Below are 25,038 nucleotides of genomic sequence, written 5' to 3' on the forward strand. Positions count from 1 at the left end.
TCCTTACACTTAGCTTCTTGAAGGAAGAAAGCTGCAGTGTCTCTAATGGCATTGTGGCGCATGCAAACGTATCCACCTAATTTACAATCAAGGGAGTGGTAGACACTGTTTGCATGTCCGCAAGCACATTTAGAGGGCACTCCTTGGATCTTCCATCCATAGCGTAGGCGTATGCTGTCTTGGAACTCTTGCTTATTATATAATAGCACGTGCATGAACTATCATGAAGTGCCATAATCATAATATTGAGAAATTTAAACTCCAGTTGTAGGTTTACAACCTACCAGGACGCGCGCAGAGTTGGACTCGTCGACGGTCCAATATATGGAACAGATATTTTACGAGTATCACCCGTTAAAACTCCAGTTGAGAGGAATTAGGACAACTCTAGAAACTTAATAAAAATTGTACAATTTGCATATATACCTTGTGTAACATCGTGTATTTCGCATTTTTGCGCGCATGTGATATCGTATGTCCCGTGATATTGCATATTGTGTCTGGGAAATTTCGCTAGTAAAATTATAGACCTTTGCCTTTTATTATTTGGCGTATTTTATTATTTGGCGTACCCATAAAAAATATTGTGGCGCGGCGATGTGACACAACTACAATTGAGGAAAAGGAGAGTGTTTACAACATCTAAATAAGCATGGTAACCTAATAATTGATAATAGGATGATGATTAATCACTCGCATGATGATTGATACATGTTACGTATCCCAAATATCAGCGCGAAAAGTGGCATGCAACGTATGTCAACATGATGATAACACTCGACTGTCACGTGACTTTTTCGACCCATTCTCTAGCTGGTCCTGTCTCCCAGTCTCCTGATCGAATATTCGAATGCTCTAATCTGATCCCAATCGTAACCCTAACCCGATCCTTAACAAAAGCATATGCTGAAACCCTAACCCTAACGAGAAATTAGACTAACTTCCTTATACTGTATACGGTCATATTACGTGATCGAGACCGTTTTTTGTCAACAATAATAACTCGTCAGGCGAGGATTTTAACCCTATGTCGTGAGGGTGATTCGGAATCAGCGTTCGAAAATACATCGATTGAAGTTGGTTTCAACTTAACTGTCATGTCGGGGCCCTAATTTTACAACAATCTCGAAGATCGACTGTAAAGTGATTTAGCATGCTCCTACTAAATCGCTCGCCCAAATTTTAAGAAAATTCTTGTGAAAAGGTCCTTTGGGCATGAAAGTGATCTAGATCGGTGTATTTTTGGACGATGATTCCGAATCACCTCCCCCTGACGTATAGTAGTAGTATGGTTAAAATGCTTTCCTGAAGAGTTATAGGCAAAAAACCGTTTTGGTCACGTGATTGGACGACCAACGACACAAAATGCAAAATTTCATTAAAAAACTCTACAGGAACCCTTGTAGAGTTTTTACGATACAGCTAAGGGAGCCGCGCACTCGTGCACGGTGGGTCATACAACGTATGACAAGCGACAGGCTAGTAAAATACGAATTCGATTGTTTAGGGCCCGGGTTAGGGTTAGGGTTGCGGTGAGGGTTTTGGTTAGCTTCGGGGTTATGGTTAGGGTTGCGATTAGGGTTTATGTAAAACCGTTTTGTACAGCAGCAAACCCATAAAAACCAAAGTCACGTGAAATTTTTGGCGAGCAAATTAGTAAAAGCCGATTTATTATTATTAGCACGCTTGAACTTACCTGGGGACCCCAGGCTATAATGTTTACAAACATATAAAGAATAAAGATTCGGTGGAATGACAGGCTGAGCGCCGCCCAGTAAGCTTGAACCTAATATCATACATTTGCTTTGGGACTGTCAATCAGAGGCGGCTATTGAGAGGGAGTCCAGGCGTCCGTGGACGCCCTAAAATTATCATTTGATGGCTGGTGCTTAAAATAGAAATAGTGCTTGGTAATAGTGTTCGGAAATATCTAAGGCGCAGTTTATATCTCCGCCAAAAGCACACTCCCCAAATTGCGCGCATTGCTGTAACTTCTTTCAAACTTCATGAATCGACATAAATTATTTTGCAATGTATTCAGAGTTAATATATGCACTTATACAAATCACTTGGAATACTTTTGAAAGAGAATAACAAACTCAAAAACGCTATTGACGTATTCCCCATAAAAAGCACAATAGCGTGAGATCAAGCTTTTGTCGAGGTGCCTCGAAACGATTCCTCGTTCAATTTTGGTCGGAGAACGCCAACTTAGTGCATAATCAAGGAATTTATAGACATATTTAATTTCATACGTATCAAATTGGATGTGCTTTTGGCAGAGATATAACGTGAGCCAATATGCAATATCCAATCGTAATATAAAGCTCTTTATTCACTCAAACGTTCGAATGCAAAAGCGCACGCATGATTTTTATTTGGTTGACGACGTCAACCCATTGAGATCGTTGCTCTGCGAAGAATGCTAGTTCGCGCGGCGCGTCGAAGCGGCGAAGTCCTCCAAGATTTTTATGAAATTTTGCATTTTGTGTCATTTGTCATTGTGCATTGGTCGTCCAATTCTACGTTTGGACGACTAAGCCGCGCAGTTTTAACACCTTGCAATTTGAACTATTGGCTGCTATCATACTGCGCGCGGCTGAGATCGTACACGTGTGGTGTCTTTTTTCAACCATATTATAAGTTTTTGTTTTTGTTTGCTGTCGTCTGTTATCAAGTGTGACACATTACATACGTCATGAGGCCCTGTGTGTAATGTAATCGGTAGTTTGGTGGGAGCTTGGCCCGGCCCCAAGTCCCCCTACCGGCACCCCCTCCCCTCCCCTCCCCAGTCCGTCGATTGGACACCCAACAAAACTGCCAGCCACCTCCCACGAGCCGCCTCTGACAAGGTTGTCGTTGACCATTGTTAATGATCTGGCCCGGCGCGCGCCGTCGGACATTTCGAGAAGAAAGCGGCGCGCGCTACTTCGAAGAAATTTAGACGAGTAACATCCGTCAAGGTTGTCGGTGACCAACACAAAGAATTTTGAAGAACTTAAAAAATGGTTTAACAAAAAGGAGCAATCGAACCATCAAGACTGAAGATTTTGTTTAATAACAACAAATCAGTGTACTCGCGAACATCTATATCACAATTGGGTATCACTGCATGGGGTGTTTATCCAGCTTACCTGTCTACGTTAACGGGTGATACTCGTAAAATGTTTGTTTTAAATACAGGACCGTCGACGACTGTTACCAAAATGTAACTAGATCGAACGGAGAAATTAAGTCTCACTAGTGCTAGGTCTCTACACGCAGGAAATAGGAATTTAGTCTGATCTTACCTGAGGACCCCAGGCTATTATGTTCATTAACACGAATAAAGATTTGGCGGAATGACAGGCTGAGCGCGGCCCAGTAAGTCTGATCACGCAGGCGCGTGATATTTATATTTGATTTTGTATATAATTATAAATATTTTAAAACCGCGCCTGCTTGAGACCTAATTCCTGCGTGAGACCTAATTTTTCTGTTCGACCTAGTTACATTTTGGTGACAGATACTCTAGCAGCTGAGGTCTTTAACTAAACAGTGCTGATTAGCCAGACAGTATTTCATGTAGCAATAATTTCGAAGGGAGAGAATCATGAATCAGGCCGATTTAGAATTAGATTAAAATCTGGTCCTAGCTCTAACCAGAGCCCTCTCGCTTGCAGTAGCGCGCGAAACAAGCGCGTCACGCAGTACGCGTATACACATGGCTATGTCCAATTAAACCGAATTCTTGTAAACTAAACACTGTTATCGTACAGACAAGATTGATTTGATTGCCTCGAAAGTTGAAGCATTTACAATGTGGTGACTGACATGGAGTTGGTTCCAGTTCCACCATCCACAGGATTGGGGGGTGGGGGGAGGCTGACCATATTAAAGTATATTAAAATGTTGGGTTTTTCCCGATTTAGGGGCGGGGATATACTTTAATATACTTTAATATATCCCTATCTTTTTGGAGACCTAAATCTTTTTGGAGGCTTTAAATGCAATTCTTAATCGATTCCGAAAATTTCATGCAAAAATATTGAAAACTGATGGAGTTGTTTCAATTTTAATGAAGTCAGTTTGGCTAGTATCCCGAACCGAGATATTATGTGCAATTTTGTTCATGATGGGGGTCTTTTAACTTATAGTATCCACTATTCAACAAATATTGAGCTATATCTTTCACATAAATTCTCATTCAAAAATATTGAAATTTGATCGAATTTTGGGCAAAAGCTTTCTAATTTGGTGCGTATGCCCAAATATGGGCATCTTACTATATATAAAGCGAGACGATATATATATATGGATCCGTGCCATTTTACTGACACCACGGCATCAACTTTAACGCGACTTTCCGCAAAAACCGTAAAAGATATACAACTGAAACTTTTTTGACTGGGTCAAATGCTTTTATGCTTTAGCTTTTCAAATCAGCATGAAAAAATAAAAAATTGGCCAAGGAATAGGAGTTTTAGAGCCCAAAATTTGGACCCCCAAGTGGTGTCAAAAACGCGAATTAAATAGGTAATAATTATTTTAGTCTCTTAAGTCTTGACACCATTTTAGGGTTATACGGGTTCCTGCTAGTATGGTTTAAAGCTCATAACTCAGCCATTTTTTGACCAAACTGAATGTAATTGTAAATTCGTGTACTACTAGTACTACTAGTCCAAAAACAGGCTTATCTTGCAAATCTAAACGAAGAATATAGCTCGACTAATTTTGGCTGTTTTATTTTGGGTACATTAACATTGTTAAAGTATATTAAAGTGTAGGTTTTTTCCCGATTTGAGGGCGGGATATACTTTAATATACTGTAATATGGTCAGCCCCCCCCCCACAGGATTTTTCTGTAGACGGAGCTCGAGAATGAAAGTGAGCGTGCGTAGATATAAAACAGTTCTACGCACGAAGTTCATACAGACAAAACTGATTTGATTGCCTTCAAGTTCAAGCATGAGGGAGAAATCACAATTTCTCGTCTAAGTACCAGCATGTACAGTTTCGCGCAATTTTTTGCAAAGAAGCAGCTTTCGTATTTTAGAGAGATCAACAACATTTATCGACATAGACCACTTGCCCGGAAATTTTGTGCTCCAAGTCTGGACTGGGAGACCTCAATTATGTTTGTGACTTTAATATAGATCACTTTTGGGGTTCCTGCCACTTCACGTGGGAGGGGGGGGGGGGGGGGGCGAAGTGACCCGTGTTGTCAGGCAAGGAATGTTCAATTTCCACACATCTGGTTACTGGTATTCTGTGGTCCGTGTCGGTCGCCCTACAGTTAGGAGTATTGAGAATGAACAATTAAGAGTTGCTAATTTGCTGGAGAATAAATAAAAATTAGCTTTTGGAGGAACACGATAAACTGAATCAAATAGTAAAAACCTGACAACTCGGGTAACATCTATTGAAAAAGTTCTTTATCTCTATAACATTTGTATAGTGTATAAGTTAATAAGTGTGCTCTGTAAATGAATCATATCGGTTTATAAAGATTAAATATAATATTCTTCATCACTCAAATCCATCTTTAATATATCATTATCAAGAAACTGAAAGAATGAGGAATTATTCATGAACGCCACTCTATGTAATGAGTATGTAACCATGAATTTGGTTTAGCCGATGAAATATCACTAAGGGAGATACATCCATCGATATATTCTCTCACTATAGACATAGTCAATAACATGGTGTCCTATCTCCAGTAGCAAGATCGTAGTGGTGATACAATGCAAGGTACAATTAAAAAATATGCAATCTTCAAATTTCACACTTCTTCTTATGCGAGATCAAAGCTAGATTGGTCATAAATTGTGGCCCATAATACGAGAGAATAAGCTTTCAACTGTTCATGTACGTGACGAAATATTTGAAATCTCATTAATTAAAAAGTTAACCACACGGCTTAAAAAACAGCTGCTCAGCACAGGGTTGAAGTTCATAAGATAATCCGACCATGATTGATGGTCTGCGAGCTAATTTAATTAGTTAGCGAGCTAAATTAATTATTCGGCGTACTGATCCAGTGATCCTTGCACTCACAGGTATTTCCTAATAATAAGAGAACGAATGTCTATTTTCTACCATTTTGTCTGTATTGGCTTACTCTTGGTAAGTTGGAGTTGGACATGGTTTTAAGCTCATGTTTTGAGATTGTGAAAACCCTACAGCTGATTTATCTATTTAAAAGCAACCAAAATATTAACTATAAACAATCTCACGATGACCCCGAGTGACGGCCACTGACAGTACTTAGAATCTCCCGTATTGCGAACGGGGAACTGGCATTGTGTAATATGATTTATCGAATCATTTAACAATTTGGGCATTTTACCGGTTAGAGGTACTAAAGCGACCAGGGTAGGCAACAATTAAACAATTACATTTGGCTCAGCTGTGACGGTAATCTATAAATATAATTAACAGGTAGTAACACTACCATAACAAAACAATTATACTGTCCGAATCTGTATTGCATAATATTCTAAATTTGTCTGATGTCTCAAAATTGTTCAAATAAGAGGGAGCTGCACTAATAATACTGTAAAAGATCAAATTCTGGACCATCTCAATCGTGAGACAATTCGGCAATTATGATTCAGCGATTTTCCAGGTGCAGTTGTTGGTGGTTTTATTAAAGGGCAAATGACTGTGGAGTTGCTGAACCAAAATGATATTTGAGGTACTAAATAGCAGGGCAGGTGTGTAACAAATATTAGAACAAGGTGAAAGTCGCTAGAATGAGAAAAGCAGAAAGGTCATTTGTCACGAAATTAGGAAATTAAACTCTAATTTTAAGCTAGAGGAAGCTATAGTACATAATAATAATTATGTATTATAGCCTATTTGCATAAACAATGGCTGGCTGGTAGCTAATGGCTGGCTGGTAGCTAATGGCTGGCTGGTAGCTAATGGCTGACCACCGTAGTTCTAATATTATAATGTTAACTTTAAATTGTTTCATTACTAAATATCTTTGTAATGTCACAATTTATCACAACAACTTTCTCAAATCTGGAAGGTCTAACAAAAAACAGTATGTTCTAATGAATTTTAACTAAAAGGGCTGATTCCAACCTTAAATTCTACAATTTACCAGTCAAGTTTGTCTCGGTATGTATTGTTATCTGTGTACCAGAGCTCCGGTAGCGCCATTTTTTTTTATTAAAGGGCAAATGACTGTGGAGTTGCTGAACCAAAATGATATTTGAGGTACTAAAATAGCAGGGCAGGTGTGTAACAAATATTAGAACAAGGTGAAAGTCGCTAGAATGAGAAAAGCAGAAAGGTCATTTGTCACGAAATTAGGAAATTAAACTCTAATTTTAAGCTAGAGGAGGCTATAGTACATAATAATAATTATGTATTATAGCCTATTTGCATAAACAATGGCTGGCTGGTAGCTAATGGCTGGCTGGTAGCTAATGGCTGGCTGGTAGCTAATGGCTGGCTGGTAGCTAATGGCTGGCTGGTAGCTAATGGCTGGCTGGTAGCTAATGGCGTTACCGGAGCTCTGGTACACAGATAACAATACATACCGAGACAAACTTGACTGGTAAACTGTTGAATTTAAAGGTTGGAATCAGCCCTTAGGTGATGGTTAGACGCTCACAGAAGCCCGGTAAAGATTGGAATAGTTTAACTGAACGGACCGTACCAAGCTCGCTGGTTAAACCGGATTTATAATTATCTAGCGTTGATCAACACAGCCGTGTTCCAACGAAGTCAGAACTTTACTTTTTGGGTTTTAAAATGTATAAAACTCATAAAATAACGTAAAATTAAAAGATACGTAACACGACCTAATATTTGACATCAAAATTTAAAACGTTGGGGACCGTTGTCACGGGGACCAAATAATGTGACCTCCTCTACGAACCGCTGTCAAGACTATCGATAATATTTGAAGCAAGAGCTGATCTGTTGATAGCGTGCATTATACAAGGATCAGGGATCTAAGGCCTAAAATCAGAAATGACAGTTAACTTAATAAACTCCTTTTCCTACCACCTAGCCTGGCGAACCTAGCGCTCCTTCAACTCCATTTGGGAGCTTAATTCAGGGACAAAATCAGGTCATTTTTTTGTAAATTTTTCCAGTTTAAAACAGTTGCTGACCTGATTTTGTCGAGTAACAAATACATAACAGATAAGAATAGTTTGTTATCTTAATATCATGTAAACTAAAAATCAGCATATAAAGCCTATAAAGTCATAGTGCAGAACGGGTGCACAACAATAGCCCTAATTTAGGACACACAAATACTTTCTGCACAAAAATAATCTTAGGGTAGAAATAAATTCAACGAACCATATCTGACGCAATAAAGTTAAAAAGCTGTGAAAAGGTGTTCGTCTAAATTTAATTAAAATTACTAAAATCGTCGCCTGGGTTAATAGTCTGTGAATACTCCAAAAGATCTGATCATCCCAAATAAGAGAGGTTTATAAACAGTAATAAATATTCAACGTTTAATCGCACGATATTTTTAAAGGACTGAGGAAATCAATTCAAAACAGTAAACGGTACAACGTTGGGACCGTCCAAGACAAAGGCAACGTTGGGGCTGCTTTTCAGTCGAATGTGTGCTGGGTCTGATATATATCTTCCTAATGAGATATCATCTAGATACTGCTGGTCCCGCAGTGACCACAGAACGATGCTGTCGGATTGCAGAATTATAATGTGACTTTCGTGGAGGAGGGAGATATCTTGCGCTATCACCTGTAGATGGTTACAAGTCAAATTCAAGATATATTTTCGCCAGCCTCGCCTACTAAGGTCTAACCAACTTACGGGGACGAAGCTGAACAGTTTCTGAATTTCTCATTTAATATGAGTTACGAGTAATTAGATGTCTCGATCGGCCCGGTAAGCGGTTCGAATTCCTAACGCTCTCCCAGCTAACTATAAAACGATCTGACCACCGTAGTTCTTATATTTTAATGTTAACTCTAAATTGTTTCATTACTAAATCGACACGTTCATTGAAGTTTGAGGATATTGGTAAATTTCTAAAATAGCGTTTTCGACGATAGTGGCTTAATTTTAGCATCTATTATTCTAGCGTGTTCATAAGTTCTGAACATTAGCCACGTGACCCATACTCCCATATGCACTGCTCAGAAATAAAATGTATTGCTTTTAGGCACTATAATGTAAAAAATGTCACATTTTTGTGACATTGTTTACCATAGCTGCCCAATTATCATTCCTTGGTCTGAAATATAGTAGATTAGGTCAATCTAACAATTATGATACAACATTGGTTAAAGGGCACGGATCGAACGGCTTTAAGGCAATATTTCGTAAACTTTGTCACACTCAGAATACGAGACCTCTTTTCTACTGTGAGGTGTCCTCAAAACCCTTTCAACTCATTATTTGATGGTTCTTCTGCCAATCATAGCCCTAAAATATGTTGTTTTGAAAAGTTAGCTAATACATGCACTTGGTTATTGGGAAATGATGTAAATTCTGTCACATTATATGGAATTTGAAATTCTGGCTGAATTTTCGAAATCATTTATATCTGATTTTGGTTTGGAAGGCGGGAAAACTCTATATAAGGACGATACACGGATACAGTTGATTCAAGTATAGGGCAGTTGATGTAAACATCGTCACAAAATGATACGACATCGTGAATAGGTTACATTTTGCGGGAAAACTCTATATAAGGACGATACACGGATACAGTTGATTCAAGTATAGGGCAGTTGATGTAAACATCGTCACAAAATGATAAGACATCATAAATAGGTTAAATTTGGAAACAATGATTATAGAATGAAATAGTCTGTGATTAACATATTACATACATTATAAAATGGGCAGGGGTTTTTATATTTCCTGTATCTCTGTATTAATCATTTCGGACTGTAATTAGGACTGTTCACGTGAAAGAAATTGTATCTAAATTTTACAATGACGTACTCGTATGTGACGAAATTTACATTTCTTGACCCTATTTTGAAGAACCATACCTCGGTTAGAATTCAATGTTCTTCTAGGAATTATTGGTTGGTTATGGTTTAGCAAAATAGAACTTAAGTTTAACAATGCTGAGTTTAATTTTACTAAGTTACTGAAATGTGACGAAATTTACTTTTCCTGCCCCAACAGTATAATTTCAATGTGATGAAAAATGGGCATGGGTTTCTACATTTCTTGTATAAATCCATTCCGACTATAATAAGGACTATTGGTAGGAAATAAAATCTATCTAAATTTTAAAATTACGTATGTGACGAAATTTACATTTCTTGCCCCTATTTTAAAGAACCATACCTCAGTTAAAATTCAATTTTCTTCCAGGAATTATTGGTTGGTTATTTTTCAGCAAATCAGAACCCAAGTTTAACAATGCTGAGTTTGATATCACTAATTAGCTAATTTACCGAAATGTGACGAAATTTACTTTTCCTGCCCCAACAATATAATTTCAATGTGATGAAAAATGGGCATGGGTTTCTATATTTCCTGTATAAATCCATTCTAGCTATAATAAGGGCAGTTGATATGAAAGAAAATCTATCTAACTAATGCTATGGCTAATGTGACGAAATTTACATTTCTTGCCCCTATTTTGAAGAATCATACCTCAATTAGTATATAATGTTACTTTATCACCATCACAATGTCGATAAATTAGTTATTTTGCCAACACGGAGCAAATAAAGTTATAATATTTTTTTTGTGACGAAATTTACAAATTTTTACCCTGTTCAGGTGTTGAAATTTTGCCAATGTTAACATATCACTGCCATATAATAATTTATATGACCGGCGTATGGTTGAAATATTGTTAATTGATCCATAGTACGTAATATAGGGTGTTTAAGTTGGTATACTAATATTTACTCAATTTCACACATGTTGAGATATCATACAAATTTATGTGACTAAATTTACCTATTTCTGCCTTCTGTATTTGTATTTGCCTATAACAATGAAATATGTGAACAATTCCAAACACATTCAGCTCACAAAATAATGCTAGACTATTCGGCATTTCTTGTCAGGATGTCATAAACATCCCTCATATAAATTTCTTAAATGTGTGACGGAGTTTACATGGTGCAACCATTTAACGAAAAAAGTCGCTAAATATGTAGATAATAGTCATATGCAACTATCCTATAGAATGGAAATTCGAAAATTTGGTCAAACACGGCAACAAGGGGTCCATATAAACTCTGTCACGTTTTTATAGTGTGACAAAGTTTACAACTCACTGCCGGCCGCATTTAAGCGATATCTTATCGTCTGATAAAGATATCGTTATGCGACAAAGTTTATCTAGAGGATGAAACGATTATCCTAACCATTGAGGGTTTATATAGTTTTATAGTGTGACACATTTTACATCATCGTGCCATTTAGTAGGGTCACTAATATTTACCAATATCCTCAAACTTCAATGAACGTGTCCAAATATCTTTGTAATGTCACAATTTATCACAACAACTTTCTCAAATCTGGAAGGTCTAACAAAAAACAGTATGTTCTAATGAATTTTAACTAAATGATGAAAACTAAAGTTTTCACCATTTCATTGCAACTTGTGACTAAAACAGGGAACTCAAACTGATACTAACATCAAGTTGATGGGGATAAGAGGAGGATGAGTTCTCCCATATTAAAACTGGACCATCAGTTAAGTGTCCAATTATCCAGTCATCGGTTGAAAGAATCTTGCTAATCCCTCCAACCTTGCTCTCGTACTCCTCCTGGAATTTAAACGATTTAACATTGAAAAACTGGATCTTTATTGCTTGAAATTGAACAGAAATCATGCACGCTGAATTAGTTCAACTGACCATAATTGCTTGATGATAAATTTGTAGAATTTATCCAGGCACACCATTAGTCATCTAAAGTTCAATTGTAACCGAAGGGGTCCCTTCAGCAAACTTCCTAATTATCCTATATTTAACTCACAATAAGATCAGAATTCCTGAGATCACACGAGTAGACAGCAGAGAAGTTATCACAAGTCAAGAGCATATCACGTGACAAGTGCAACTGTTGAACTGACTGGGGGAACTGTAAGACTTTCCGCAATGTCAACGAGTTAGCGTCGTATACCTGGGATTTATGAAGTGAGTAAAAACGTTAATACATGGAGTATTTCAAATTGTGCCACAATTTTAAGATAATAAATTGATAAAGCAACCAGAGCAAAAAATATCAAGCTAAGGAGTAAGGGGTGATTTACTTTAACAATGTTGCTGCCACCGCATACCGCTAACTGGCAGGACTGATCACAATACTTAATCAGCGAACTGGGGTATATCCTGGCTTCTGCTTTCACTTCCACCACCTGACCCTGGAAGCTGTTCTGGCCAACAGGTGGATTGATAACTCGGGGAGACAGAGCGATTACTATCACTCTTCCGTTCTCATGACAAAGCAGAACTGACCTGGAAGAAGTGGCGACGGATTACGGAATTGGCAAAAAAGGTTAAATATCCTAAGGGGGGGGGGGGGGGGGGGGGGGGGATTTGGCTGTCATATTTGAATTTTCGACTTACATTTGGTCGATGAAGCAGAGTAACAAGATGCCAGATGACTGCTGCTGAACAGTGATAATATCATTGCTCCCCCAGTTGACAACGTTTACAGATCCGTCTCCGTGTCCAAGTAGCAAGATCTTATCTGATAGAGCTGTACACCACGGTATCGTCTCACTAGGATTTGGTGGTTGAAAGGTGAGACGTATGAATTTATAAAGCAGTTTAAGTACTGCAAATTGAACCTATTGAAACCTAAAGTATTAATATAATAACATAAGTTTGGTTGCAATATTTCTTGGATATGAAAAGTATTGTTTGATCTCGAAACCTTGTTATTTTGAGAAGTACTTTGCCCGATAAAAGATCCCACAGTACAGAGAGTCCATCAAATGATGTTGTCAGCAGTTTGTTACTATGAACTGCTAGATGTTCAATATCCTAGTAAAACGTTTCGATTAATTTCTAAACTCGAATTAACTGAAAATGAAAACGTTTGAGCAGATTATGAAGACGAAGTGTTTTCAATCTAAAATAGGATTCGAAAATTGAAGATAAGAATTACCTCCTCATGCTCAGACAGGATAAAAGGAACCTCCAAAAGGGGATGATCTTGTTTTTGCTTGACGCTGAGAATTTGAAGAAATCTTTTTTTTACATATTCCATTCGATGACAAAAATATTCAGAATCACATTACATACTTCATATCAGCATCTAAATTAGTAGCTTTTACTATGTTTAGAATATTCAAAAAAATTCGTAAATTTCTAACTGTACCTCTGAGGTTTTGACCGAGGTTTCAGCAACTTGTACAACCCAAGAAACGACAAGTAGAGAAGAATAGCGATAGGTAAAAATGATATCAACCCTAAGACTGTCGATATCAGGTGAAGAGTAACTGGCATTTGTAACCATTGCCTTACCTGGAATTGTTATGAAGGTAAAATTCGAACCATTTACCGTAATCCAGCAAAATTTTAAACAAATTCACTCACTGAGCATTTTTTATGTAATCAGCATGCTTGCAAAAACTTCAAATAGAAGACATGAAAATAGAGTTATGAGTATCGTGGTAATCCATATGACATACATGGGACTGAAATGTAATAGGATCTGGTTGTCGAAGTCCTCCTTTGTCTTCAATGTGTATGGGCTTGTGTATATCAAAGTACCTGTATGAAGAGATTCGATTAAAGATTTTATTTCAATTATTAGCGATAATTTTCCAATTCTAATGGCTCGAATATCGATGGACACCCTCAGGGAAAATGAAAATTATAACACTGCACGGTTCGTTATTCGATTCGTGCGCGCGCGTAACGAAATGCGCGCGTGCATGAACTTAATTGGAAATTTGGCGGGGTGATTCAATCATTTTGTCGAGCGCGTGTTCCATTTTAGTAAGAATGAAATTATCTTATTTTACTATCACCTTAGATTAAATTACAACCAATTTCACGACGTTAAATATATTTTCCATCATATCAACGACTGAGGTTCGCGAATCGATTAACCTCGACTTCTCAGAAATTGTTGAAATTTAAGGTCAGTCATGATATCGAACCCCCAATCTTTCACTTCCGGTTGAATAACAATATTTCCGGAACCCGGAGAATCATTCAAAAGGTTAACCAAATTTTAATCAATTTTATACAGACTTATGAATGAAGAACATCTGGCAAAAAATTTCTTCGGAAATGTCTCAGACATTAGGCTGATGTCAGACCCGAAAGTCGTTACAGGGGTGGAAGCCCCTAGCCAATCCTCACGGACGAAAACAATGGATTTTAGTGATACTTATACAATATAAATCTACCAACATAGCACACTGGTAAGATTTAAGAAACCGATTACCTGGCAGTTACAATGATGTTGTACTGTTTAAACAAGATAGGCCAGTGGTCCCTAGCAGCTCTCCTCCATGACTGGTCCAACATGTCCACTGTGCTCCCCGTGGCTAGGAAGGTGTGGGGGAACATCTTCTCATAAGACGACCTGTCGCCCTGTAAAATAATATATTCTTCAAAATGATCCTCAGGCAACCTTAAATATAAGTAAACCTTATGTCAGAACTCTGAACTGTAAAAACGGAGGGATGACAGGAATTATCGTTGGTAACTTGTAGTAAATACTATTTATACTGCCAGATCCCGGTGGAACTAATTTGATCCACGATATCACGACAGGGCTTTAATTCAAATAGCCAGGAAGTAACAATTATCAATATGGACAGTGGACACGATATGTTCCCCGTCTCTAAAGCCTAATATCATGAATAAAAAGGTATAATTGTTTAAGTTCTTCAGAGCAGTTTCTCTTTGTTTAGAGACCGAATATAAATTCAAATCGATTAAATGGCACCATGGCCATGGGATATAAATTATAATAAGCATGAAGATGATAAACCAGGTCGCAAAGCTCCATTTTAAATTGCCCCGTTACTTAAAACAACTTGGAGATATCGGATACTTCGCAGTTATTTTATACCCAAACGTTTTGTTCGAAAATTAATGTCAGGATGATGATTGTGGGTGTGAATTAAATTTTGGGCGGACGTGATATTATAGAACGGTTGCCAAGTCATGTTAGACACAAATGAAAGACATACTGCAAAAACATATGTTAATATGTGTTTTATCAGTGCTACGTAGATGTGATTCTTTAACTTAGTACGCGTCATGTTCAGAAATAGGATCCAAGTAGCAAGTGTGTATGAACTACATATTGCATTGCAATGAAATACACCAGAAACAGGTTACTGAATATTGGATAATATGAGATAGTGACAACCCAATGCTACCATGGCCATGTCAAGGGTTGAAAGATTCTCTAAAATCTATAAATCATAATATAATATACTTATGCAATATGCAGTGATGTCCTGAAATGTGAGATAAGGATATCTTGGAACTCTAATTACCAATCAGTTTGATAACAGAATAATATCTAGTAGCTTACCCTAGCTCACCGCTCACTGCTTACCTGACTTTTAGGCTGTAAATAATCCATTGAAAGGATCCAATTGATAATTCGAGTAGATCCCACAGCAATCATGCCCGGTAACGTCAACTTTTTATCATTTTTCTCGCTGTTAGAGAACCATACTGAGTGATAAATGACATATAAAACATAGAGAAAAACTGACAAAGTCAGGATCTTGTGGGCTGCGTGGTGACGGAATATTTTAGTTTTGCGGGGTCTGTCAGTCCAATCAGGCAGTTTCCCATTAATGGGAATTGAGGGGGCAGGGTAAGGTCCTGATTTGAGATCAGCTAGTTCCAATCTACGAATATCTAACGATAGAACTGGTACGAAGAAGAACAGCTGAAGGAAGAAGTCACATATGACACACACGAGACCCACAACACAGAACTCGTGAAAGGCTGCGGGCACCGGCGAGCAAATCCCAACCAAGAACATCAGAGCGAGTCCGCACACATTCTTAGTGATCTTCGTTCCCTCCGTCTGCAATCCCTGCGCTATCCTGATGTGTACCTCTTGGTCACCCGCTGTTATTGTTACGGACCGTGTAATAGTCAGCACGTTCTCTAGGCCCACTATCGTGAAAATGTAGGGGAAAATATCACTTCCCGTCAGGGTAGGTAGCAGGTCAAAGAAGACACAGAAACCCAAGGACATGACAAAAGAGAAGACGATGGTCATTACAGCTACACAGGCTAGTCCCACCTTCGACTTTACGAGCGTTATCTTCCTGACACTTATCACAATGTAGATAAAAACCAGAACGTAGAGCATGGCCAGGGGAAGGAGCTGCAATAGGTTCACTTTATCACTGTAAAACAAATGTATCCGCTCATCTTCAACTCCGAACAAGTTTTCTCTCTCGCTTTTCTTCATGAAAATGTAATCTGATTTAAACTCCTTCTCAGTGAAGATGGATACGGAGTAAGACTGGGAGAGCTCGTTGATGATAGCTTCCCGGAACTTAGACACGACAGATGAGGAAAGAGAGGGGTTGAGGAACAGAGTTAGGGTTATAGGGTGAGGGGGTGTAGTCCAACTCGTACCAAACATCAACGCTGCAAGAAATTATTGTTACTTACTGAAGAAGAATATAAATTAAAAAGTTTTCTTGTACTAAACCTTGCTATGGAGACAGATTATCGTGATAGAAACACTACGAAAATGGTTGCATATATGAGAAAACCTCGGATAGTAGGATTGCTGCTGTCTCCTAGGATAGTCTCAGGAATATCTGGGTCACTGAGGAAGACCACCATGTTGTTGCCCCACAGTTGTGTTGGACTCAGTAACATGCACGTTGAGTTTGTGGGCAGTCCACTCATCAGATCCTTCTGGCCCTGAAACATGAATAATTATTATATACAGAGTGGCCCAGAAGTTACTACCCACACGCAACCCTTTAATAACTCACGTAATTCGTATCATAATTGCTCAGAAATTTCAGATAATATAGATCAAACTTAGATTTCCTGAAATTTCGTAAAATTTCATCAATTACAGAGGGTGTGGCACGCCACTCCTTCTTTTTCAGTATTGTCACTATAAAGTGAGAAATTTTTGAGCTAGGAGCTCCAAAGTTTCCAGACACATTTGGTTTCATAATTGAAGTGCTTTCCCAAAATTTCAAGTTGTTTGTTTACAATTTAATCGAGTTATGACTTATGAGTTATGACCCCTTTCAAGATCTTGCGGATACGTGATCTCGGCACTTAATCAGTGATTTCGTGATCTCATCGGTGATCTCATCGGGAGTTATTCGCTATCGTGCAACAATGAGCCTCATTAGGCGGTACCGAGCATGTTGGGGGATGCCGATCTGATCACTTTAAGTGAATACTCATAATGACTTTCTTTAGAGATTACTGATTAAGTGCCGGAATCATGCATCCGTCAGAACTTAAAATGGTCATAACTCGGCTTAGTTGTAAACAACGAACTTGAAATTTTGGGAAAGCACTTCAATTATCAAACAAAATATGTCTAGAAACTTTGAAGTTCCTAGCTTAAAGCGTTCTTAAGTTATTGTATGATCCAATAGATTCAGAATATCATAGGCATCATTTAATTGAGGTACGTAAAATATCAAAGTAAAATTGCTTGGTTTCATGATTTGTGAAGAATGTGATAAGAAAATCTGTTATTTCACAAATTAAACATACATGTGTTCTAATGAAGTTGTACTGTAAATAAATATGTAGAACTTCCATTAATTAACACGTGTCAGCCCAGTTAAGCAAGGGTCTTTAAACCGAGGCGTGATAAATAGAGGTTCTGATTTCATTTCCTAAATGTAACACTGAATTAATTTAATGCAGCTTTGTAGTGTGGAATATGTTAAAAGTTTGCGATTCAGACGATTTTTATTAGAAAACATATAAAACAAAAGTCTAATATTATTCAAAGTACAATGAGTATCAACCTCTGCCTGAAAGCAAACATCAGATAATATTAACGACCCTTCTTCTGTTATTATCTTTGTGCTTACTATCCTCTCTTGAATACTGAACATTGTTTGAATTGCCTGAAGGAATCTGATTTAGCTGATTAGGATAATTAGGATAATTAGGATTATAAGTTGTATTTATGAATTATCGGACAATTGCTTGCTTCTGTCATATTATAAGTAAAGTATAAAGTGTCCATAATAATAACTTATGAAAGGAACATACCTCAAATGGAGAATTGTGCTTCAGTTGGATCATGAAATGCTGGACTGAGGCAAGAGGTGGCGAATGTAACCACTGAGGACTATGATTTTCAGAAGTTTTTCTATCGCTGGAGCTGGAGCGCCACTCAATTATGCCATTTCCATGTACGAGAGGTGAGTAGAATATACCAATACTGTGGGGATTTTATGAAATGAAATTTTATACAGAAATGCAACTTTTTATATAGAGAAATGAATTGTGGGATGAACGTCTGTATTTTGATGCATAGTTTAAAAGTTTAAAGCAAGTTAAAACCTAAATTAATCTAACTTACCTCATGATCCCAATAATGAAACAGGTAAACGATATGATGCGATAAGCATTAGACGAGCAGTATAACCCATGTTGATAGTAGCATCGTTCGATGGATTGCACCAGATTTTGGTAGGCAACTATGAGCATCATGGACACTATTTCGGCGGAATGGTGAATTGCGTAATATCATACAATCGCTGTAATCTAAGGAATATAATGTTACTGATAACTGAATCCATTGTCAGGATTATCAGTTGGTAAGCAAGATTTTTAAATAATGGAAATCATTACTAAATCAAATCCCATTATTTTTTGCCATATGATACATTTAAATATGCAAGCAGCAAGACTGGAGTTACCAGCATCTCTTTAAAAGACTGGCTCAAGATAATTTTTTATAAATGGGCCATTATTAGCCCCAAGCATTTTTAGGATTATAGAGAAACTGTCCCTCCCGATCACTAAAATCAAGTACAAATCGTTGTGTTTTTTTCTTAAGGGCGAATGTTATAAAAACATTTGAGATACGGCCATTAAAGTTTATCAAATTACTTTTATGTGTGACATTCGCCCTTCCAAAATGGCGAATAGATTTAATGGATCCTTAGCTACTCCATAAACTAGGTGACACTGTGATTCGAACCCTGAACCTTCTGCGCAGAGGGTGGGTGCGCTAACCACTAGGCCACCTATAATTCTGAAAAAGGATGCCTAAATCTCGCGGAAAATCTCACGATATCGTGAGCTTAGCGATGAGATTTAAACGAAACTCGCAAAAATCTGGCACTTATCTCGCGCGCGTTACGTCGAAGTTTTCACGCTATAAACAAGTGATAAAATACACGTTAAGTGTATAGAATACACGTTAAATTCCTAATTATTGTGTCCCTCAACTTTTAAGATACACTTTTTCTGTTTTCTCATTTATTTACAAATTTTGTGCGATGAGCCTAGCTCGCAATTTCGCATGAATCTTGACCTGGGGTCTAGAGTTTTATCAGATAGCAAACCGGCTAGGTCAGTGATATTTTTGGGATGGAAGTTAAATTTTTCTCTAACTGAGGAGTAGAGTAAACAGTCAGTTAAAACATGAATTTCGTCCTCAATAGGCTTAAGCCCCTTGCTGAAAAAGTAGTAAGTGCACCATCGATGTTCTCTTGGTACTAGGGGGGTTTCGTAACGGCCCCTCTCAATGTAAAGGTTGTGGCAGCGAATACGAAACCTTGTTAAGCTTTTCCGAGCATCAGGGATCTTAACCACTCCTAAGTATGTTTCTGGTTCAAAGTCATGTTTAATTTGATTATAGAATTCTAATTTAGGCAAGGATGCCTTGGCAGATTTCCAGGTATCCACAAATTCTTCCCTCATGTTGTGACTGATTTGTGTAGAGAGCTTAGATTTTGAGGAGGATGAGTGGGGGAAGTTATATTTGGTGAGAAGATTGGAGATGTTGGTACACCAAGGAAGGCCGAGCATAATCTGCTCGTGAAATGCAGCAGAGAGAAGTTCATTTTCAGTGCCTCCAAGGCGATTATAGAAATCTATTGCAAGTTTGCAGGCTTTAATGAAAAGGGGGTGTCGCCCACTTTCGCCCCAGCAGCCTATATTTGATAATTTTGAATGGACAGCCGACAGACAAAGACCACTTGATATTTACTTAAGCCTTAAGGTGGAATCTTTCATAGTGGTCTTGTGAGATGTACTTGAGAGTATGCTATGGGTTGGCTTTACTATTTGTTTTGGAGAGGTATCTCATGGTTTTTGAGTGGGGACATAAGATTTGGCAGCCATAGAGCAGGATCGGTTTTATTAGAGAGTCAAATAGAATGTTTAGGGAACGTTGAGAGAGGGCATCTTTAACGATATTGCCTTTAAGGCCATAGAGAGCACGGAGAGCCTTGGCCCTCAGCTCAGTATTAGCTGCTGTAAAAGATCCATTTCTGTGGAATATTATACCAAGATAGCAGTATGTTTCGGTGTGTTGGATGGGCTGGCATGCGTCTCCCAAAGTGAATGTTTCATAGGATTGTTTTCTTTTAGGAGAGCAGAATATGAGAATCTTGGTTTTTTTAATATTTACTTCAAGGCCCATAGAGTTACAGAAGCCGAATAGGATATTAATATTGTCTTGCAAGGCCTTGGGCAAGTAGGACAAGATCGTCAGCCCAGAGCAGATGTGATTTTAGGAGGTCAGCTAGAATAGGATAATCACCAACAGATTTCAGGAGAGCTAGAGATAAAAAGTCATTAATATAGATTTTGAAAAGGTCCGGTGATAGGGGGTGTCCCTGTTCCTTTGCCAATGTCAATATTAGAGGACAAGAGTTTGGAGATTTTTATATGAGCAATTGAGTTTCTATACATATCACTTAGGCAATTGAAGAAGTTTCCAGTTATTCCCAGACATGTAATTTTGTCCCTATAACATACGTTGTCAAAGGCCTTTCTTAGATCAACAAAGCATGCATAGAGGCGAGCTGTTTTCACCTTGGCTCGGTATATTTGTCAATGACTGTCTTAAGGGTGAAGACGTGGTCGTTTGTTTGAGCACCCTTCGAGAACCCTAGTTGTTCTTTTGGGTCAGGGCAGTAGAGCTTTTTGAAGTGCAGGAGACGCTCAAGTAAGATGCTAGAGAACAGTTTACCCATACAGCTACCAACAGCTATTGCTCTGTGGTTGTCCGGACTGAAAGGGTTGCCAGACTTGTAAATGGGAGTAATGTTACTTGTGTGCCATGGATATTGGATAGTAGCCGGAGACCAGTGAGTGGTTCAAGTTTTTGAGGGTGGCTTTGAGACAAAGCGGAGTTAGGCTCTGAAGCATCTCGTTGAATATCAAGTCGTTTGAGCAACTTTTACCTTTTTTGAGATTTTTGATGGCAGAGGTCACTTCAGATTCTGAGATGAGCTTGTTTAGGAATTAGGATATCCTGATCTGGTGGTTCAGGGTAATGTTTGTGATTGTGGTGAGTGAGATCTGGCTCCTGGTCTGGTTTTTTTATAAAGGGATGCAAAGAAGTCGTGCAAGCTAGCTAAATCAAATTTGTCAAGGAAGGGGCTAGTGTCATGTTCTTGCTTAAGCCGTTTAAATTTTTTCCAGTCGAGTATCATGTAGTATGTTTTTCGCTAAAATCAAATGTAGAATATTCTAGAAATCCAATACACTGATCAACCAACTTGCTGACATGGCTTAATCAAGAAAATGGTTAGAGTTATGGGACTTGATTTTTGTACCACAAATGTGACATAAAATGGATACCTTAGTGCAAGAAATATAGGCGGCAAGAATATAAGGCGCTAGAAATTAAGGCGGCAAGAAATTAAGGCGATATTTTTTTCGGAAAAAATACGATTTTTGATCGCAAATTTGGTTATAGTTTTGGTCGAAATAGTGTCAATTTTATTCTTTTATCAGTCTATAAAGCATAGAAATCTGTTTAAAAATACGATATATTGGACATTGGTCACATAAAAACTAAATGGTGCATGCACATTATATTTATAGTGATTGCTGTTCTGTCGTCTAAGTTTATAATTTTAAATTAGGTAGACATCCACTACATCAGCAAACTGCAAGTCAATTGGTATATTCATTGCATTTGACAAAATGATAGTGCACATTCTGTACGCGGCAAGGAATTTTTATGTATGCTCTCTTCTACACACACACTCCCACCTCGCTGTTGTATAAAGGTATAACAATGTGTACTACTACAGTGACAATTGACATACCAGAGACATCATTTGTCATGGGGGTGAGAGGGTATCACTTTTATCAAAAGGATTGGACAAAACCATCTAAAGACGATACTTTATCATTCGAGAAGGAAGATAATAATCCCTACGATTCTTTTGCAGTCGCAGTGAAAGCGAAATTTCCGCACAAGCTAGTACCGATAACTGTAGGACATGTGCCAATTGAAATATCACGAATTGTCTACTTTTCGATTGGTCATGGCTGCTCCTACAAAGTAAAAGTCCTGGAGGAGAAACCTGCACGTTCTCCTCTTACACAGGGCGGCTTAGAAGTGAAGTGCTCTGTAACTGCTTCATGGACCAATGAGAAGGGAATAACGCTCCTCAAGAAGTTAGTCGACGAAAAGTACAGCTTCGACAAACGTTTGGAGGATGAATCAGCTGATATTATCAAGAAGCTATTTCCAGACACGACGGAGCAAGATGACGACGACTATCTTGGTTATGGATTGCAGCTGCTGGAGATATATGACTCTGATGAAGAAGGAGAAGACGAGAATATTAATTGATATATTAATGTATTTAGACTCAAGTTAATTTATTTTAAATATGTATTTCATTGAATTCTAGCAAATAACGAAATCGACATGTAAATTTAAAATAATAAAATCACACGAAAATTTCTTATGAAAAAATCGCAAGAAAAAAAATTAAGGCGGTTAGAAATTACGGTGGTCAGATATTAAGGCGGCAAGAAATTAAGGCGATTTTGTCAGAATCGCCTTAATTTCTTGCCGCCTATATTTCTTGCACTAAGGTAACTTTTTCTCCCTCTTCGCTTTCTCTTCCATTACTACATATTATGTAGTGTTCGTACATGAATCATAATTAGGTTAGCTTGAAGTAATAATATAAGCTTATTAGAGGGGGATCCACTCATTGCGGTCTGTTTTTTTCATACGATAATGTAATGCATGTTTTCAAATATAATAGGCGAGTGTGGTGCGGAGTTAATAAGGGTTAATTTCTAAAACGATTTAAATAAAAATGGAAAGCTGTTCAAGACGGGAGTAATGAGGTGTAATAGTCGTGGTACAGGGTGCACGGACCATATGATCATGGAATGTGGTGCCTAATTAGACAATAGAGAAACTGACCTTGTCTCACTAAATTCAACCACTTTCCATAATAAAAATACTAACAACCAAATAAAGTTTTGAAAATAATTATGTACTATCATGATCACTACAGAAAATTTCCTCAGGTTTACTCCTAGTATTGATTGAATAAATTTTCGTGCACATACAGAATGAATGGTTAATAATTTAATATATATGTAGACCAAGGTCTGTGCACGGGATGCTTCCTGGAAGAATCCAGTTCTTTTAGCGGGGCACCCTACCTAAAGCCAAATTGAGATATAATAATCATATTCCTAAGAAATAATCAGAAATCGAATACCAATCAAATAATATGATATATAGGAGTAGTAACCATATTTACTATGCAAAATGCCCCAACCACATAGTGTAAATTTATATAGAATTCAAATTCCATATCATCATTAAACCTCAATAGTCAATATAATAGCCCAAGCAAAATTAAATAACTTCTTATATACCTTACTGTCATACTACAAATTGATTAAACATTTGAAATCTGTTAACCAGAGAATAAATTTCTAAACCTAATGCAAGTGAAATAATTTAGATGCAATAATGAATGCCTAATGTGAGTATCATCTGTCAATGTCCTTGTAAAGCAGTCTGTACAAGAGATATGAGTAACTAATATAGAAGAAAAAACAGGAAGTTGTCGTCTGTTGAAAAATAAATAAAATATCTAGAATATAAATTAGAATATAAAATAACTTTCAGTTAATGTGTCGTCAATAAACTGTACAATTATCAAATGTTAAAACTGGGTGATACAGTCACCAAAAATAAATACTAAGTATGATAAGTTAATAAATTAAATGTGGTCTATAAAACTACCAATAGTAATATAATACCACTAGGTATAATAGGTCAATAAATTAAAAGTGGTTTATAAAACTACCACTGTGCGAATCCCTTCTCCAGTTTAAACATTTCAGTCATGTGCAAAATCAATCAAAATGGTAAGGTGGTCAAAAAGGGAATATCCTTTCGACATAAATTATATATGCCTCAGATTTAAAAGAATTAGAAGATACTTAGTTATCGTCGACTATGATTGCAGTGTAAAATTTGTCATATGAATTGTGGACGGTGTAATTAGGGTCTGTTGTTATAGATGAGAGTACATTGATAAAGCTTTCGCTGACGTTAAGGAAAGTAGAGATTGTCCAGCAAGGGTGTTAATTAGCCGCAATCCTCCCAAGATAAAATACGTTAGGATCTTAAGATTTTTTAGATATCATTGAGCATAAGCAGTGATACAACGTATCTCGGGATGATCCGCAGAGTCTCGACTAGTTTCGGCTTACCGCCATCAACAGGATCGATGAATCATCTAGCGGGAAATTTGAAATCAATTATCAATAAACAACATTCCGAAAGTATAAAAGTAAAATTCAAAAGAAAAAGTCAGTAGGGAAATGTACGAAGTAGGTAATGTAAATAAGGTAACTACTGTGAAAGCATGGAGTGGGCCAAAACAACTACAAAACGTGCAGATTAAGACTGAACTGAGATAGGAAGTTAAAAGGAGGAAACACGTTCGCAAGCAAAAAGTACACTTTACTGCTAATAATCTAAGAGAGAGTGTGTGTAAGTGTAAAGGGTAAAAATAGCCAAACATCGGACCTAATTCCCGGTAACTTTGCTCCTATTTAACCCAATAATCCTCGCTTTAAATTTCTCGATATAAATATCTTCAAACATGTTAAGTTCCTCTCTACT

General features: G+C 37.5%; 1 protein-coding gene across 1 annotated transcript; it reads right to left on the bottom strand.

The window, feature by feature from the left end:
• Window positions 1-7,768: 7,768 nt before the first annotated feature.
• LOC134814876 (uncharacterized) lies at window positions 7,769-18,667 on the bottom strand. Its single transcript, XM_063823179.1, has 15 exons — window positions 18,481-18,667; window positions 18,168-18,339; window positions 17,918-18,019; window positions 16,682-16,835; window positions 15,496-16,553; window positions 14,368-14,516; window positions 13,604-13,685; window positions 13,291-13,436; window positions 13,078-13,141; window positions 12,844-12,953; window positions 12,534-12,689; window positions 12,218-12,422; window positions 11,941-12,087; window positions 11,598-11,729; window positions 7,769-8,721 (listed from the first exon to the last, which is right to left on the bottom strand). The coding sequence occupies exons 1-15, from the start codon at window positions 18,609-18,611 to the stop codon at window positions 8,503-8,505; spliced, it is 3,027 nt and encodes a 1,008-aa protein (XP_063679249.1). The 5' UTR covers window positions 18,612-18,667; the 3' UTR covers window positions 7,769-8,502.
• Window positions 18,668-25,038: the final 6,371 nt, after the last annotated feature.

This window comes from Bolinopsis microptera, chromosome 5 (assembly GCF_026151205.1).
Source record: "Bolinopsis microptera isolate Bmic1 chromosome 5, MBARI_Bmic_1.0, whole genome shotgun sequence".
Taxonomy (NCBI): Eukaryota; Metazoa; Ctenophora; class Tentaculata; order Lobata; family Bolinopsidae; genus Bolinopsis; species Bolinopsis microptera.